Source organism: Pyrus communis, chromosome 13 (genome assembly GCF_963583255.1).
Source record: "Pyrus communis chromosome 13, drPyrComm1.1, whole genome shotgun sequence".
Taxonomy (NCBI): Eukaryota; Viridiplantae; Streptophyta; class Magnoliopsida; order Rosales; family Rosaceae; genus Pyrus; species Pyrus communis.
The window spans coordinates 22,397,315-22,413,802 of NC_084815.1; the positions used below are offsets into that span (position 1 = coordinate 22,397,315).

At 38.3% G+C, this 16,488-nt stretch overlaps 2 protein-coding genes and 1 non-coding gene across 3 annotated transcripts; 1 reads left to right on the top strand and 2 right to left on the bottom strand.

The window, feature by feature from the left end:
• Positions 1-6,923: 6,923 nt before the first annotated feature.
• Positions 6,924-9,993, top strand: LOC137713855 (anaphase-promoting complex subunit 8-like). The gene is made up of 4 exons (XM_068453208.1): positions 6,924-7,130; positions 7,223-7,532; positions 8,412-9,662; positions 9,746-9,993. Exons 1-4 carry the CDS (start codon positions 7,045-7,047, stop codon positions 9,833-9,835), a joined length of 1,737 nt encoding a protein of 578 aa, XP_068309309.1. The 5' UTR covers positions 6,924-7,044; the 3' UTR covers positions 9,836-9,993.
• Positions 9,994-11,170: 1,177 nt separating this feature from the next.
• LOC137713224 (uncharacterized) lies at positions 11,171-12,744 on the bottom strand. The gene is made up of 3 exons (XM_068452502.1): positions 12,593-12,744; positions 12,394-12,482; positions 11,171-11,485 (listed from the first exon to the last, which is right to left on the bottom strand). Exons 1-3 carry the CDS (start codon positions 12,620-12,622, stop codon positions 11,332-11,334), a joined length of 273 nt encoding a protein of 90 aa, XP_068308603.1. The 5' UTR covers positions 12,623-12,744; the 3' UTR covers positions 11,171-11,331.
• A 123-nt stretch (positions 12,745-12,867) lies between these two features.
• On the bottom strand, positions 12,868-12,939 carry TRNAD-GUC (transfer RNA aspartic acid (anticodon GUC)). Its single transcript has one exon. It is a non-coding gene; the product is annotated as a tRNA-Asp (tRNA).
• Between the last annotated feature and the right edge of the window lie 3,549 nt (positions 12,940-16,488).

Here is a 16,488-nt window from a genome sequence, read left to right on the forward strand (position 1 = left end):
CGACTGAAATTTCAGGTTGAGTGGGCTCACGGTCAGGTTCTTGCATCTCCTCGAGCACCGTTGCAGGCTTCGGATCTTGGGACTCAAGGTCCTGGATGTTCACGGCCACAGAGTCTGCATTCTCTGGTACATGGGTCGCCATTACTGAAATTTCAGGCTGAGCCATCGCAAGCTGGTCTTGGGACTCAAGATGCGCATGGGTCGCCACTACTGAACTTTCAGGCTGAGCCGTCACGAACTAGTCTTGGGACTCAAGATCTACATTGGTCACCACTATTGAACTTTTGAACTTTCAGGCTGAGCCATCACGATGTTGTACCCTTCAACGGTAAAACACATAGCACATTGACAACAAGGAGAAACCTAACCAATTGCTAAGGTCAATGATGAAAAGTGCTAAAGTTCCTATCAGCCTTGCGCACAAGTGGATTAATTTCCTTTTTGGAGTCAATAAATGTTTTATCACATGCTTCTGGCGAAATTTGCTTCCACATCTTGTTACCTTAAAGACCATTCTTCATCATTTTGGTGCTAGGGTGGATTTGTAGAAACCAGACATAGAATGTAGAGTGCTAACTTCTTTGCTGTTTAATTTAATTGCATATTTCCAAAATTGCTCATTCCAAATAATCATTGGGATTCCAGTCATAGCCACATCCCATACCTGCAATACATAATCAGCAACCCATGCATTCACCACTGTTACCCAAAATATTGTCCTGCAAGTATATATTAATACATAAACAATAATAATTTAAATTATTACCTGAGCAAGTGTAGGCATAGAAAACCAGAAAAATAGGGACTTAAAATAAACATAAACTCTTAACCTTTATGTGGCTGAGAGGAGACCATTAGGTTATATGAGAGAGAGTTTGCTACAGAAAATTCAGCAAAAAGAGATAGACTTTATAAAGAGGGATTGGAAGGAGGAGAGAGAGAGGTGGTTGGTTAGGTTGGATTAGGTTATTCAATTTCGCAGAGGTGGGTGGTGGTTAGGGAGAAATTTTTTAGTGTGTTGGGAATACGGTCTGCTATACAAGTGTCATAATACAATTGGTTGAATTTTTTTTTTTCAAATTTATAACCAATTGTATTATTAAACTTAGTGTACTGAGTCGTGTTCCAAATACACTAAAAACTCTCTCGTGGTTAGGTTAGGATGTGTTAGGTGGGTAGTGTTTTTCATTGCATGGGAGGTTAGGTTATTCAATGTCAAAGAAATGGTCCTTCTTGCTCCCATACGTACAGTGGGTTAGCGGAGAAAGAATTACATGGCACATGTACACCGTTGTGGTAGCGTCTCCATTATAAACAAAAATAATCTTGATAACTTAAAAATGTGGATGTTACTTGGAAAGTGGTACTTCTGAAACAGCTTCTAGGTTCTTTCCTTCATAAGCTTCCAATCCACGGGCGTCGAGAAAGAATACTCCTGGACGATACAACTACAAACAAAAATGCACGATGATTGCAGAAAGCTAGCATATTTGGATAGATTTATAGAGGTAAACTTAATCAACATGTTTCCACAATGACAGTATCATTCAGAGTCGGCCTAGAAATTTCAAAAATCATGGTGGGTTAAAATGCTCGGAAACAATGAGTTTGATTTGGGGAAATGGCCTCCCTTTGAATTTTGATAGCTCAGTAAGAGAAGAAAACAATGGTTTTAAACCAAATAATAATCTAGATGGAAAATGCAACAAGCTTAGAAATATATTGAAATTTTTTATAAGAACGCACTTATGCTCATAAGCGCTTCTACTAGAAGTACTTTTGTTGGGAACTAGTCGACATTTATATTTAAAATCCTAGTGCTTCCTAGAGGAGCACCGAAAAAGCGCTCTTGGTTTTTTTGTCACTATGAGTTAATCAGTCTCTTTAGTAAATTAGTACTATTTGGTGCCAAATGAAGCACTAGAGTTCGTAGTTCATAGTACTAACTTGCGCACCTTCAACTGACCCCATTAACGGCTGCAATGATCTCTGCAGCCTGGTAAGCTCTCTGAGTGATAGAAGATATCCAACAGTTCTTGTCACAAGCTCCCATTTCCCTCAAATTGAAAGCTGAACTCACTGCCTGCTTCTTTCCTTTCTCCAACAACCTGTTATCAACAGAAGTTTTCGAAACCGGATTTGTGTTGATTACTACTATGCTCTCATACTCAGACTGCCCCGCCCTCACCAACCTTCCAGTTCTATTCACCCAAAAAACAACAGTCAAAACGATTACTCAACAAGCAACTAATGCAATAGCACCATGGTTATACATTAGCATCACCGGAAATGATTTTTACACTCATTTTTCTCCTATGCACTTGTCCCTTTATTTTTAGCCGTTATATGAATAAGTATAAATATAATCAAGGAAGAGAAAACGGGAATGTGAAAATTACTACTAGTCTACCCTAAACATCATTTATGATATATCACTTAGTCACTATAGTAAGGCTAATATGGGAGGAAAATTTTCCAGCTTTCTGGTAACAAATAGCAATACAAACCAGATCCCACAAAAGAACAATTTTTATTGAATTAGGATTTGATGAATCGTTTGGATCTAGTTTAGCCTAATAAATAAATAATATGTAATCCTCGATTAGTTGTTTCCAATTTGTATTCTAATTTGATTGTTCTTCATAATCCTATTTCTTAACGGATATCTTTCCAAAGATGACCAGGATCACAAACATAAAGAAATATGGACCACTGAGGTTTTAGAATGTTGCGGCAAGAAAGGTTCTATGCTGGAATTCTTGACTGATCTATCAGTCATGGTATTCATTTATATATATAATTACAAGAGTGGACCAACACAGTCCCATTTACAGAAAGTATATCAACACAATCAAACTAATTGAATGATTACATGGAAAGTAAATCAGCAATTACAAGGGAAGGAAATCAGCCAGATTCGTGTGAGAGTGGACTTTCTTGTGTTTGCCTAATTTCAGGAGATGACTAAGATGATGGCTTCGTCAGAGGCATATGTTTCTCATCAAAACACATTATATATTAATAAGTGCCATTAACTATCAATCAAACAATCTTCACAATCACAACTACATCGATCAAACGATAAAGATGATGTTGTATATTGAGGATCTCCTTGATTGTGTATTGGTGGAAATCCTTTGTCGACTTCCCCGCGAATCCGCAGTTCAATGCTGCTAGTTGAACTTAAACCGGATTGAGTGACTGCTTCTCTCCGACCTCTGTGTTGCTTACTCCGATGTGAGGTGGATGATGCTCTTGCAGGCCTTGCCGCGAATGAACACTTCACCTGGAAGGTTGCTCATGTTGATTATCGAAGTGTGGCCCCAACCGTGAATGTATGCTTGTCCGTGGGCCTAACTGAGAGTGCACGCTCCTCCATGGGCTAAGACGGGAGTATACGCTATCTCGGGGTTCCAGTCGGGAGTGTACTATGTTAGAACACTCGGTTCGTGACTGGTCAAGTGGCTACTTGCCGAGACGCTGGTGGAGAGGTTCGTCTGCCCTTGTCCTTCTTCGGGACAACTCATCCGGGGCACGTTGGATCTCGATGCGTTGCAAGAGTTAATTCACCAAGGTTGTCCCTGTTGTGCAAGGGCGCTCGTCAACTCTATAACTTGTTGAGACAAGTGTTGTTCACCATTTGGATTGGAAGAGCTTAGAAGAAATATGCCTCCTTGAGCACTGGAAGTGTGGTAGGCTTCGGGCACGAGATTTGAATTAGGAATTATCAGATCTGTGGAGAAACGTGGTGAAAATGTCCCCGGCTTGATGGTTGAGATAGTCTTGGGGGCGATTTGGGCTACTTAGAATGCCAAGAGAACAGGCTAAGCCACGGGAGTGGCCTAGGCCGCGAAAGTGGGCTGCTCGGCTAGAGCAGGCTAGGACACGAGAGTAGGCTACTCGGCGTGTGATGCATGCGGGTGTAAGGCTTGAGCTCGCGTTGGGCGTGAAGTGACATGGCTTGAGCCGTGGCCTTAGTGTCGTGAGCCGCCTTGGATGGCACGGCTCGGGTCGTGGTGGTGACACTATGGACCTCGCCGCTAGTGGCTACCATGGTAGCCACCGCGGTGGTTCGCGTGGTGGAAACTCGTGGTGGTGGTGCTGCTTCACCTATTGTCACATTTAGCCTCGTGGATCGCCGTGGTCCCATCTCTTGAATGTTGAAATTTTTAAGGTTGTTTAGATATAGGCCCATACAACTCATATATCTCGGATAAAAACCCACCTATGAATCAACATCTAGTAAAAACCCAAAATTTAAATAAATTGCCACATAAGAAAACAAGTAACCTATTAATATAAGTTATTTACAATTTATGCCACAACTTTCTATAACTGTTCTCATACAAACATTATTAGCCAACCATTATGACTAACGTTTTTAACAATTTCTTTTACCAATCTAATAATGGATTAATATAATGCATTACAATATCTCTTAACTATATAACTTTAGATAAATTATTTTGTGAACACATAAACATAAATATCATAGTAAAACATAAAATAGAAGATACATTTTTTGAAAAGTTAAATTGTAGGTAAATTATATTCATACGAAAACAAAATTGTAGATACACTAGTGTTGTTAAAAAAGGTAAATCTTTTATGTAGTATTGTAGATACATTATTGTCACAGTAGGTAAATTAGTTTCATATAAAATCAAAAAGTAGGTAAATTATATTCATACAAAAATAACATTGTGGATACATTATTGTTAAATAAGAACAGGTAAAATTTTATCCTAAAATTTGAACAATAGGTACATTATTTTATTGATAAATATTTTAAAAGATAGACTATTTCACTAATGTATATATATTTAAATTAAAAAATGTTGTTAAGATTAAGAAAACTTGCCAAATTAATTCCTATATCGAATTAGAAGCAAATTTTATGGAGTGAGAGAAACATGAATCAACCAAATTAATTACAAAGCGTGGAAATCTCGAATTCTCATATAACATGCAATGCATTTAGAATATTAGTACTTTTTTTGTTTTTTTTTTTAAAAATCATTAATCCTCCTTAAAATCTACATATGTTTAATTGTGCACATTAAACATGCAAAAAGGGGTATTTTAGGCATTCGAAAATTTTAAAATGTGTAAAGTCAAACAAAATTAATGATTTTGCTTATGTGGAGTCTAGTTATTGGGTTTTATTTGAGTAAAAAATTTATGTCAGGTTTTATATGAAAGAAATTGAGTTTGAGGGGTTAAAGTCATATTTTCAGAAATTTTTATTTGTTGAATTTTCTAAATTTCTAGCCATTGTACTTCTCTTTTACATTTTATCGAAGAATTTTTGTAAATAATAGATTAATTAGGTAATAAATCCATTAATTGACTAATTAACATGATTTAAAAGAAATGTTTTGGGGGTTATGGAATAATTACCTTGTGGAGAATATAGGATGATGGTGGATGAAATAGTTTTGAATTTGTTACCTATTTTGGGCACTTTTGACTTGGTTAAGGGATGATTGTCTGCTGCTTGTGCGTAGGAATCCCGGTATGCCTCAAGGGTATTTTTGTCCCCTTCTATCCAAAAATCCACGTGTCGCCTTGTGATTATTTTTGGCTCCACAATGATTATTCTTTTTAAACAAAATTCCTTTGCCTGGGCTTCCCTTCAAGTATCACAAAATCCTCATCACTGCATTCTCCAGGATCATGCATGTATTGACTCACTACACTCAAGGCATATGCAAAGTCCGGTCTTGTGTGTGCCAATTACATTAAACTGCCTACTAACTTTTGGTATCTCCCTTTGTCAACTGGTACTTGATTAGGATCAACATTAAGCTTCAATCATTCCTCTAATGGTTATTAGCTGACAAGTTGACATACTGGTTTCGTGTAGCAAATCAATAATATACTTCCTCTAAGACAAGTAAATTTTAGAACTGCTTCTCGACACCTCGATCCCTAGAGAATATTTTAGGGATCCAAGGTCTTTCATCTCAAATTTTGTACACAAGTATCTTGCAAGGCCGCACGTTCTTCCGGATCATTCCCTATTACAACCATATCATCTACATACACAATAAGTGCAGTAAGCTTCCCATTTCGTTTTTTCAAAAACAGAGTATGATTGGAATTACTTTGTGTGTAACCAAATGCTCTCATAGATTTTGTGAATCTTCCAAACCATGCTCAAGGGGACCGCTTCAAACCATACAAGAATTTCTTCAACCGGCGTACCTTTCTTTTGCATTTATCCGGAGCACTACGTCCTGGTGGAAGATCCATATAAATTTCTTTTACATCTGGCGTTGATCCAAATATTGTAATTAATTTTATTTTTAGTTAATTCCCATTGGGCCTTGCTTTCATGTCTTAATTTAAAGGTTGAATATTTTCTTCCAGAAAATGAATTGTAGCCCAATAAATGCATGTACAAGCTGGGAAACATCGAATGAAATCAATGAAACCAGATCTTCTCTGAATCCCAATAATCTGAGTCCAATGATCATTTGATTCGAGTTGTTGAAAGGTTTAAGCGATCTATTTATGTCTGCACGAATGCACAGTTGTTTTCTTTTTTATCTAATAAAACTGCAAAGGAAGGTCCGCATATTAGAAAATACGAAAGTCAATTTATGTTCCTAATCAATTGTCCTTATTGGCGAAGTCAGAATTTTAGTTCAAAAAACTTTGAGTTGTATGGACCAGACGACCAGTATATGAATGATAAATCTCAAACTCCCATTGTATTAACCAGAATTTCTCCCTAGCTATGTAGTTTGCTGGTTGTATCTAAGAATTTGTCCGCTGGATCCATCTGAACCGTTGTAAATTTAAAATAGACTTACGTAGAAACAGGTGCAAAAATACCAGCCCAGCCCATCCAAGTTAAAATACTAAAAAGCCCTCCCAGAACCCAAAACGTTTCGATCCTGTTTTTGAAAAATCTGAAAGCAGAGAGCGCGGGGTGGCTGGGCAGTCAGGAGCAACCGTCACTCACGGCGCACGTTAGATGCCCCGGGCGAACAGTTGCAGCATTGGCTGAGTCAGTGAGTGAGCGAGTCAATCGATTAGATGAGTTCGAAAGAGAACTACAGAATCGAGCTTCGAACTGCGATTCGACAGCTGAGCGATCGCTGCCTCTACGCCGCTTCCAAATGGTACCTCCCAAAATCCTAAAACCCTAAATCCCCATTTCAAATTTCATTTCTTTACATCCAATTGATGCGTCGTCGTTTCAATAATTATGCAGGGCGGCAGAGCAGCTCGTCGGCATCATCGAGCAAGACCCGGTAAAGTTCACGCCTGCGAACACGAGATTCCAGCGCGGGAGCTCCAGCATCCGGCGCAGATTCCGCACCAATGACATCACCTCGACACCGGCTGCCGGCGTGTCGTATGTGTCCACTCCGGTGATGGAGGAAGATGACATTGTGGACGGCGATTTCTACCTCCTTGCTAAGTCGTATTTTGACTGCAGGGAATACAGAAGAGCTGCTCATGTGGTTCGTGATCAGAACGGAAAGAAATCGGTCTTCTTACGCTCCTATGCTCTTTATCTGGTTTGTAACTTTCTCTGTTCTTTCACTCTCTTCAAAGTTTTAGTCTTTTGATTTTTCGGTGTGTTTCGCCCATAAATTTAAATCTTCACAAGTTTGAAATTGTTGAGAATACATAGTATATAGGTAATCTAACCAAGAACACCACCAACAATTATACTGGTTCAGCGTTAGCAAGCCTATGTCCAGTCGGAGAGGATGGAGTCTTCTAGGAGAGCACTTACAAGTGTGTTTCACTCGAGAACCCTATGACCCAAATACACCCAAGCTCACTCGCTCACTAAATCAAATGAGAAATGAGAAATGAGAAATTTTGTTCTTGTTTCTCCAATTCAAATAAGCTGCGCAACAACCACAATAACCTAAAAGAACACTCTCGAAGAAGTGTATCCATAAAGCCAAAGAAAAACTAGGCCGAGAACATCCCGTAAACAAGACTGACGTGGCACTTAAAAGCCACACAATGCTTTGTGCAAAACAAGCTTGAGACTTAAATATGAGAAGACAAGTTTTTCTATGAAACGGGCTCAAGACTTGAGTACCATAAACATTCAGTTTGAAGCCAAATTAGTCAACAGCTATGTAGTATGAATGAACTAGTTGAAATATAATGAGATATAGGAATCCAATGTGGCAAATAGGATTAAACATACAACAAAACGGGTGAAAGACAACTCCAATCGGCAGTTGGGTTTAGGAATCTAACGAGATTTTACATTTTGGTTGATGGGGACTTTAAGAAATCTATGTCAGTTTAATGCTACATGATACCAGTAGTAGAAACTTCTCTTGTGTTAAAAAATCCTTGATTTTTATGAACCTACTTATTTCATTCAGATTTTATAGTTGTATAATTTTCTTTGTTTTTATTGCTTGATGAAGGCTGGAGAAAAACGGAAAGAGGAAGAAATGATAGAACTTGAGGGGCCCCTAGGAAAGAGCGATATTGTGAATGGTGAACTGGTTTCTCTCGAGAGGGAGTTATCAACCCTTCGCAAGAATGGGACTATTGATCCTTTTGGACTCTACTTGTATGGCCTTGTGCTCAAAGACAAAGGCAACAAGAGTCTTGCTCTTACAGTTCTTGTGGAGTCTGTTAATAGCTACCCTTGGAACTGGAGTGCCTGGTCGGAGCTGCAGTCGTTGTGCACTACAGTTGATGTCTTGAACAGCCTTAAGCTCAATAACCATTGGATGAAGGACTTCTTTCTCGCCAGTGCTTATCAAGAAATGAGGAAGCACAGTGAATCCTTAAAAAAATATGAATATCTTAAGGGCACTTTTGTTTTCAGTAATTACATTCAGGCTCAAATTGCAAAGGCACAATACAATCTCAGGGAATTTGAACAAGTTGAAGCAATTTTTGAAGAACTTCTCAGGAATGACCCTTATCGAGTGGAAGACATGGACATGTATTCCAATGTGTTATATGCAAAGGAGTGCTACTCTGCACTAAGTTATCTTGCCCATAGAGTATTTATCACTGATAAATACAGGCCTGAATCTTGTTGTATTATCGGAAATTACTACAGCTTAAAAGGGCAGCATGAGAAGGCAGTTGTGTACTTTAGGAGGGCGCTCAATTTGAACAGAAACTATTTATCTGCTTGGACCCTTATGGGTCATGAATATGTTGAGATGAAAAACACCCCAGCTGCTATTGAGGCATATCGACATGCTGTAGATATAAATCCATGTGATTATCGAGCTTGGTATGGATTAGGACAAGCTTATGAGATGATGAGTATGCCCTTGTATGCTCTTTATTACTTCAAGAAATCAGTATTCTTGCAGCCAAATGATTCTCGGTTGTGGATTGCTATGGCCAAGTGCTATGATACTGAACAGCTGCACATGACTGAGGAAGCGATGAAGTGTTATAAAAGGGCAGTTAATTGTAATGACAGGGAAGCAATTGCCCTGCACCAATTAGCAAAGCTAAATTCTGAACTTGGACGTTCTGAAGAGGCAGCTTATTACTACAAGAAGGATTTGGAGAGGATGGAAGCCGAAGACAGGGAAGGACCAAATATGGTAGAAACCCTGCTATATCTTGCTCAATACTATAGGCAGCAGAAAAGATTTGAAGAATCAGAGATCTACTGTACCCGTCTTCTAGATTATACTGGCCCAGTGAGTTGCAACTTCTATTTCATTATATATGCTTATGTAAATGTGACATTGAATTCTAATGAATTCTCTGCGCTTCACTGCAGGAAAAGGAAACAGCAAAGAGCTTACTTCGAGGAATGAGAATAGAACAAGCTGGCGGTCCTTCAATGGAAGTTGAGCACTTTCCTCCCTAATTTAGTCATGATGTACAAGGCAGATGCCTTCTCTACCAGTCTTGGCACAACAACTTGCGAGAAGCTTGAAGTGGATCGATCACATTTGAGAGCGTGTCGTGTACTTCTATTAGTAATGTTAATTAGTTTGATTTCTGTAGAAAATTTCAATTTTAATGTGTTGCTTTAATTTTCTACTATGAAGCATGGATACGGATACGACGATACGATACGGATAATCTCTAAAAAGTAAGATGCGATACGCTATGGATACGGCAAATAAAAATGTATATAGTAACAAAAATATACATCTTAAAACATAATTCATCATTCAAATTCAAGTACATTTGAGTTGTTAGAGAAGAAAAGTTCGAAATCCAATCCTCTTTATACAGTGGAAGAAGTGTGAGAGTCTATTCATGGTTTTAATTATAGAGAAGCTCTTTGTATTCAGCAACTTTTAATTATAGATGTTTCCTATTAAATTTCTCCTCCTCATTATGTTTTTTGAAAGTGTAAATGTATTCTAAAAGCCGAATACATGAATCTTAAATGTAGGATACGCATATCCATCATGTCAAATTTGTGTCCATCAACCAAGTTACGTGTTGGACGAGTATCCGAGAGTATCGAGCAAGTATCGTATCCAATCAAGTATCGGAAATGGAATACAGGACCAAACAGAAGTATCCGTGCATCATAGGTTTTCAAGTGTTTCCTTGATCTTCCGTTCATTCTTTATTTTTCTGCACTGGGTTGCCTATCTGTCGATTATCGAACTAGTCACGAGGCAGGCTTTGATGTGCGAAACACAATATTTCATATTTTAGGAAGCATTTGTTGCTAAAATTGTATTGTTTGCTAAGGATTTGAATGTATTGAACACAACTTTTGCCTGTTTCGGTGTGAAATGAAATGCATTTACGCTGTGTACAAAGAAGGTAAGGAGAGGCATGATACAGCAGAGAATAAGATCAACATACGCAGTAATTTTCTCTATATTCAGTAAAACTTCTGTGGGAATAAATGATCTTAATTTGCATATATATATTGCTTTATGTCGTCTCATGAAACAATCGTATAAAAAGCTGCCATTGCTAAAATAATGTAAAAGCTGAGTTCCAAAAGCACCTCACCTGCCTTCTGAAAGAAGTAAAATGAAGCACTTCAAGTGCTTTTCTAGAATTCACTTGCGTTTTTACTAAAAGATTGGTTCAAAAAACATTTTCATCATAAACGTTTTCAATTATTTTAAAAGTACTTCCAAACGATCCCATCCAACCGATTAATATACAGAAGGCAACATCCAGCCTATAGGATGCTCGAAAGGCAGTTAATCAACACAAATAAAACTAAATTCAAGTGCACATTGTCATTCACTCCGATTATTTCAAATGCAATAACCTCCACACAGGAAGTAAAAATTAAACACAACCTCTAAAGCTCCAACGACTAATAGCAGTTACAGAGTCTCGATCTCTGGCATCTTCTTCTCTTAACCGGCTACTCAAACCAGTTCAATTATTTTTCGGGTCGGTGAAGAAACCGTTGATGGCGGGCATAATTTCCGGTGCCCTGTTGCGGACAAATTTCCTCAAGAAATTCTCTTTGTACTTTTCTCCTTCGGCGTGATTATCCAATACTCCAGCAGCTCTGCCCTCCTTGCTCACTCTGATTCAGAAAGAAAAAAAGAGATGGTATCACTATACGCTACGACATCCGGTATAATCTTCACATCCAATTCATAATTCTTTCAGATTTGTGAGAGTGAAGAGAACCAACAGAGCAAGAAGGAAATACCACACATTTGCATGGGTTGTTCTTCACACGTGCGCTAGCTTGAAAGATTTAAAGAGCTTTAACTACAAACCGGTCATGTTATATATAAACACTTTGAGGGCTCGTTCGGTGTGAAGGAAATGTGTTTGAAGGTAGAGGCAAATGATTATTTGTTTAGAGGGGATTAGAAATGAAGAAAACGTATCATTTCCAATCCTACCATTTTGCGGGAATTGTTGGGAACAAGTTTCATTCATTAGTAATCTATCTTCTACCTTCAAGTTGAACAAACTTCCCTTTTTTCTTCGTCCAAACACACCTTGAATATAATAAATACTCCAATCCTAAGCATCAAACGAGCCCATCCCGATATCCATCACAAAATCGGTTTATTTTTAGGTACACAAAAATTTACTTAGCCTCTCTTGTAATCAATTTAGACCACCCATTATGGTTAAATTAAAAGGAAAACTAATGAAAAGTTCAAAAAAACTTTTAATTTTAATAAAAAAAAGACAAATAAAGATGTAATAAAAAGTACAAAAAAAAAGGTAAAAATATGATTTTTTTTGTTAAAAATGAATAATACCACAAGTGTTCGTTAAAACTTCTTAAATTAAACCCAAATATTAAACAATAAAATGAAAATTAAGGTCTTTACGTCTTGGAAATATTCATCTAATTTGATAAGTTATTGGCATAGCACAGAAATAAACGAATTACAAATAGAACACAAAGATTAGCAACAATCTAATTCTAAAGCAATAAGCTTTGCAGTCCAAATTTAGAGAGAGACGTACCTGACTTCAGGGTTGATGGTGATGTGGCGGAACAGACTCAACCCGCAGATCCCTATCGCGACCCCTGTGGCCGCGAACAGTGGATAAACCTACATACACACAAACAATACGACGCCGGATTATAAGCCCGACCAACAAAGTCAAAGCCGATCTGGCACAAGACGAAAGGATCAAGTCTCGAAGGTAGATCTGCGCTCACCTCGGGCCTCAGCCAGCGATTCGCAGCCATTGATTGAAACGCACCGTACGGAGATTACCGGAGAGAAAAATGCGATGAGGGCTTGAAATGCTAAAACAGGGACCAAGGAAGGAAGAAAGACAACCCGAGCCGCCACTTTGATTGGCTGTCTCCCGGAGTGGGGTGCCCCACTTGCTGTCTCCGGTTCAGCAAATAAGAATGCGACACGTAATTCCGTTGGCCCTCCTGAGTCCTGAGGTCTGACTTAAAATATGTTAAAAAAGGAAAAACTGCTGCGCCGTTGCCGGGGATCGAACCCGGGTCACCCGCGTGACAGGCGGGAATACTTACCACTATACTACAACGACTTGTTGGTTTTTAATGCTATTAGTTTGGAATTACAATGTACTCATTAAACGATCCGCAGTAAACTTAATCATGTCATTGGACGGTTTTCACCCAAGTTTTTCTCATTTTGTTCTCATTCAAAAGACGAAACTGATCGGTTTCCGAAAAATAAAAAAAAAGGCAAAACTAATAAGGTTCGCTTGGCTTGAATAAGTCTCTATTATCACTTGTATGGTTGGATTTTTCTTTTGTTACCAAACTAGGATAGTTGAATTAACATGTATCTTCTACAGCACAATCACAATTATTATGTGGATAATTGTGATTAAGATTTTGGTCTCGTTTAGTGGCTAATATCGGATGAGAACTCAACTCTTCAATAGACACACATCTCTAAACTTGCAATCAAATCTAGTATTAGAATATGTTAAAATATCATACACGAACGAACGTACAATACAAGTACAACTAGTAGCCTACTCATACGACTACGATGCCACTGTTTTCCCCGGCCAAACTATAGGCAATATACTCAAGCTCTTTCTATCAAGAAGCCTGGACTCGGGATACCCTCTAGAAGTGCTGTTTTTTAACAGAGGGATGACTCAGAATAAATGATCCGACGAAGGCAGTTCTTCGGCCTCTAACTTCAACGCAGAAGCTTCTTTCCACTAACTTCAGTGCATCTCCGTTGTCAACTCCATCATGTAACTTCATATCAAAACTCAAAAATGGTAGTATTAGAATGTTCCATACCGATATCCATGTCAGCCCCTTCCATCGCCATTTCAGATCTCAACTTGACTTCAGATTATGTCGACATGACCTCTGCATCTGATATATGAACCGGATTTGAGAAGACCTATCCCGAGTCATCCATGTCAATTCCTTTTGTCACATATACAATCACGCCATGAACCTTGTTTCTTTGAAAGTACCTACAGAAATGGCAGCATCATTTCAAATATAATGTGGAGTCCAAAAAATAACCCACATCAACATGTCGCTTAGCAACAAGCAATCTTCAACTTACCTTATCACTCAGGAGGCTTGTAGTTGTAGGCTTACTTTCTTTGCTGTCGTTTATGTCATTCTCTGCCTCAATCTCACTGTCCATCACAATGGTCGGTCGATCATCTGATGCACCAAACATGGCCTCATCATGAGCAGATCTGAGCTGCTCCTCCCTTTTTGTCTACACGATGACAATCGAATGAGTAAAATCAGAAACTACGGGTCATCTTTAACAAGCCAGATTTCTAAATGTAAGGTGACATGAACATAGAACTGGAACTCAAATGAGAAACTAGCGGGACGATCGCAGATACACATACCTCAACTGCAGAAAACCGGAAGCTTTGGCCAATGTGCTTAACTAATGCTGCATCATCTTCAGCAACTATACAAAAAGGCAAACACGCACAATCAGTTCACTTTGCTCTAATCAAACGGCCTAGATAAATTCTGAGTTACAACTTAAAAGCTACATAAATCAGTGTGGCAGTATTATCAAATCTCATGTCAAGGATGCCTAATCATGCCTTTCTTTCTGAATCTAACCTATGATGATTGAAGATCCAAGGCTCTGCTAATTGACCGGTTATTTCTGATCTTGGATAATAACTAATATGCCACATATATAGAACTAAATTACTCTGTAAGGTTATAGAGCAATCAAAGTGTTTGCTTGAAACGATAATCTTTTGTTACAAGTATGGCCGGGCAATAAGATGTAGCGGCATTTATACCTGCAAACATATCCCTGTTTTCTCACCAAAAAATGAACATAAAGATGATTATGCAACTGATTGAGAAAACAGAAGTAATGCAAACCAACACAACTCAATCTTCACTTTATAAAATGCAGTGGTGTTCAAAGATGTTTAACCTTCAACATCTTATTAAGAATTCACTGTGTCATTTATCTAAGATTGATAAAGACTTGAGCCTGACTCCTGACATTGATGAATTACAAGAAGCAAATTACAATTACCAAACTAATCATACCATCTTATCATAGCCTTCAATCAACTTGGAATGATCAGCACTATTCATACCATCTTATGAGAGTCGCGACCTACGCGATTTAGGCTGATGGTTAGGCAGGTCTAAACGTCATTTTTTATTTTTTAAACGTCTAAGAATTAATCGTGGTGATGGCCAACCGCCTAGCACTTAGGCAGCTCTAAGCTGGGATTTTTAGAACAATGATCTTAATAGTGTTGTTTGCACGCCCGTTCTCGTGGACCTCGTGGTCTAAAGAAATAATAGTCACTCATTGTTCGATCTCAATCAAATGGTAAGTGATCATTTATGTGTTATACTTTCTCCTCTTATTGTGTTAAGATCGAACGGTTAGTGATCAGTTAGCTAACGTGGATTTAAATGATTTTATGGGGAGATGTTTTTAAATCGTTAGTACATCTCTCTTCTTTCAAAGCCATACAGATCCAAATGACACTGAAATGTGGACTCAAGGAGAACCGAAAACAGTGTTTCTATCTTTCTAGGTATGTGCTGCATCATTTTTGAAATCCATATATATAGAAAGGGGTGTTTGAATCCGAGTTTGCCGAAGAGAAGCCAAGGCCTTGTTTGAATCTGGCGGCTCCTTCGCCGCGCCGAGTCAGCTCGTCATAGTACGCCGCCGCTTTTGCCTCCTCCATTTCCGAGCTCGGCGATCTGCAACGCTTTCTGGTGTGACGGGTTCGGGGCGTTGGTTTCTTTTACTTGTCGCTTGATGACGGTTTTGCGCGGCGGATTTGGAGGCCCGCGTTCTTTTGTGCTTGTTGAATTAACGGGCCTCGATTTTCAAATAGTTTGGGCCATTTCTTTTACTTGGTGCGATGAAACGATGTCTGTGGGCTGATAGATCTGTCGGGACAAAGGGGACCTCTCGACCCGAGTTTGGATCTCAAAGTTTGGGTTTATGACACCTTACAGTTATTTGTCATGCTGACGGGTTTTGTTTCAGTTGTCGTTCTTGTTCTAAGAAATGTAAGGTGCTAGTCAGGCGATGTCTCGATGGACAGAGGTCTAGGCAGTTTTTTTTTTTTTTTTTTAAGTTAAATTTATTATACAATATATATAAATGTTCATTATACTTAAAAAATAATATAATTTTATTGTAATATATAAATTGCAAAACAAAATGACATATAAATTATAAAATATCGGAAGTAACCCTCTACCACAGTGGTAGATATGAGTGTTGCCCTTTGCACAATGACGTGGATTCAAATTCCGTCGACTCTAATCTAACAAATCTATCATTTGACAACAAAAAAATACAAAATACTAGAACATTCGTTTGACAAAAAAGAAATTATAAAATACCATAACATATTGAAAACATTGGAACAATGTATAATGTGTGTTCATCCAAGTATCCAACAAGTCTTTTATAAGTTATAGAAAAATGTATCTGTAATGCGTCTAAGTGAGAGTCGCGACCTACATGGTTTAGGCTGACTTTTATAAGTTATAGAAAAATGTATCTGTAATGCGTCTAAGTGAGAGTCGCGACCTACACGGTTTAGGCTAATGGTTAGGTAGGTCTAAACGTCTTT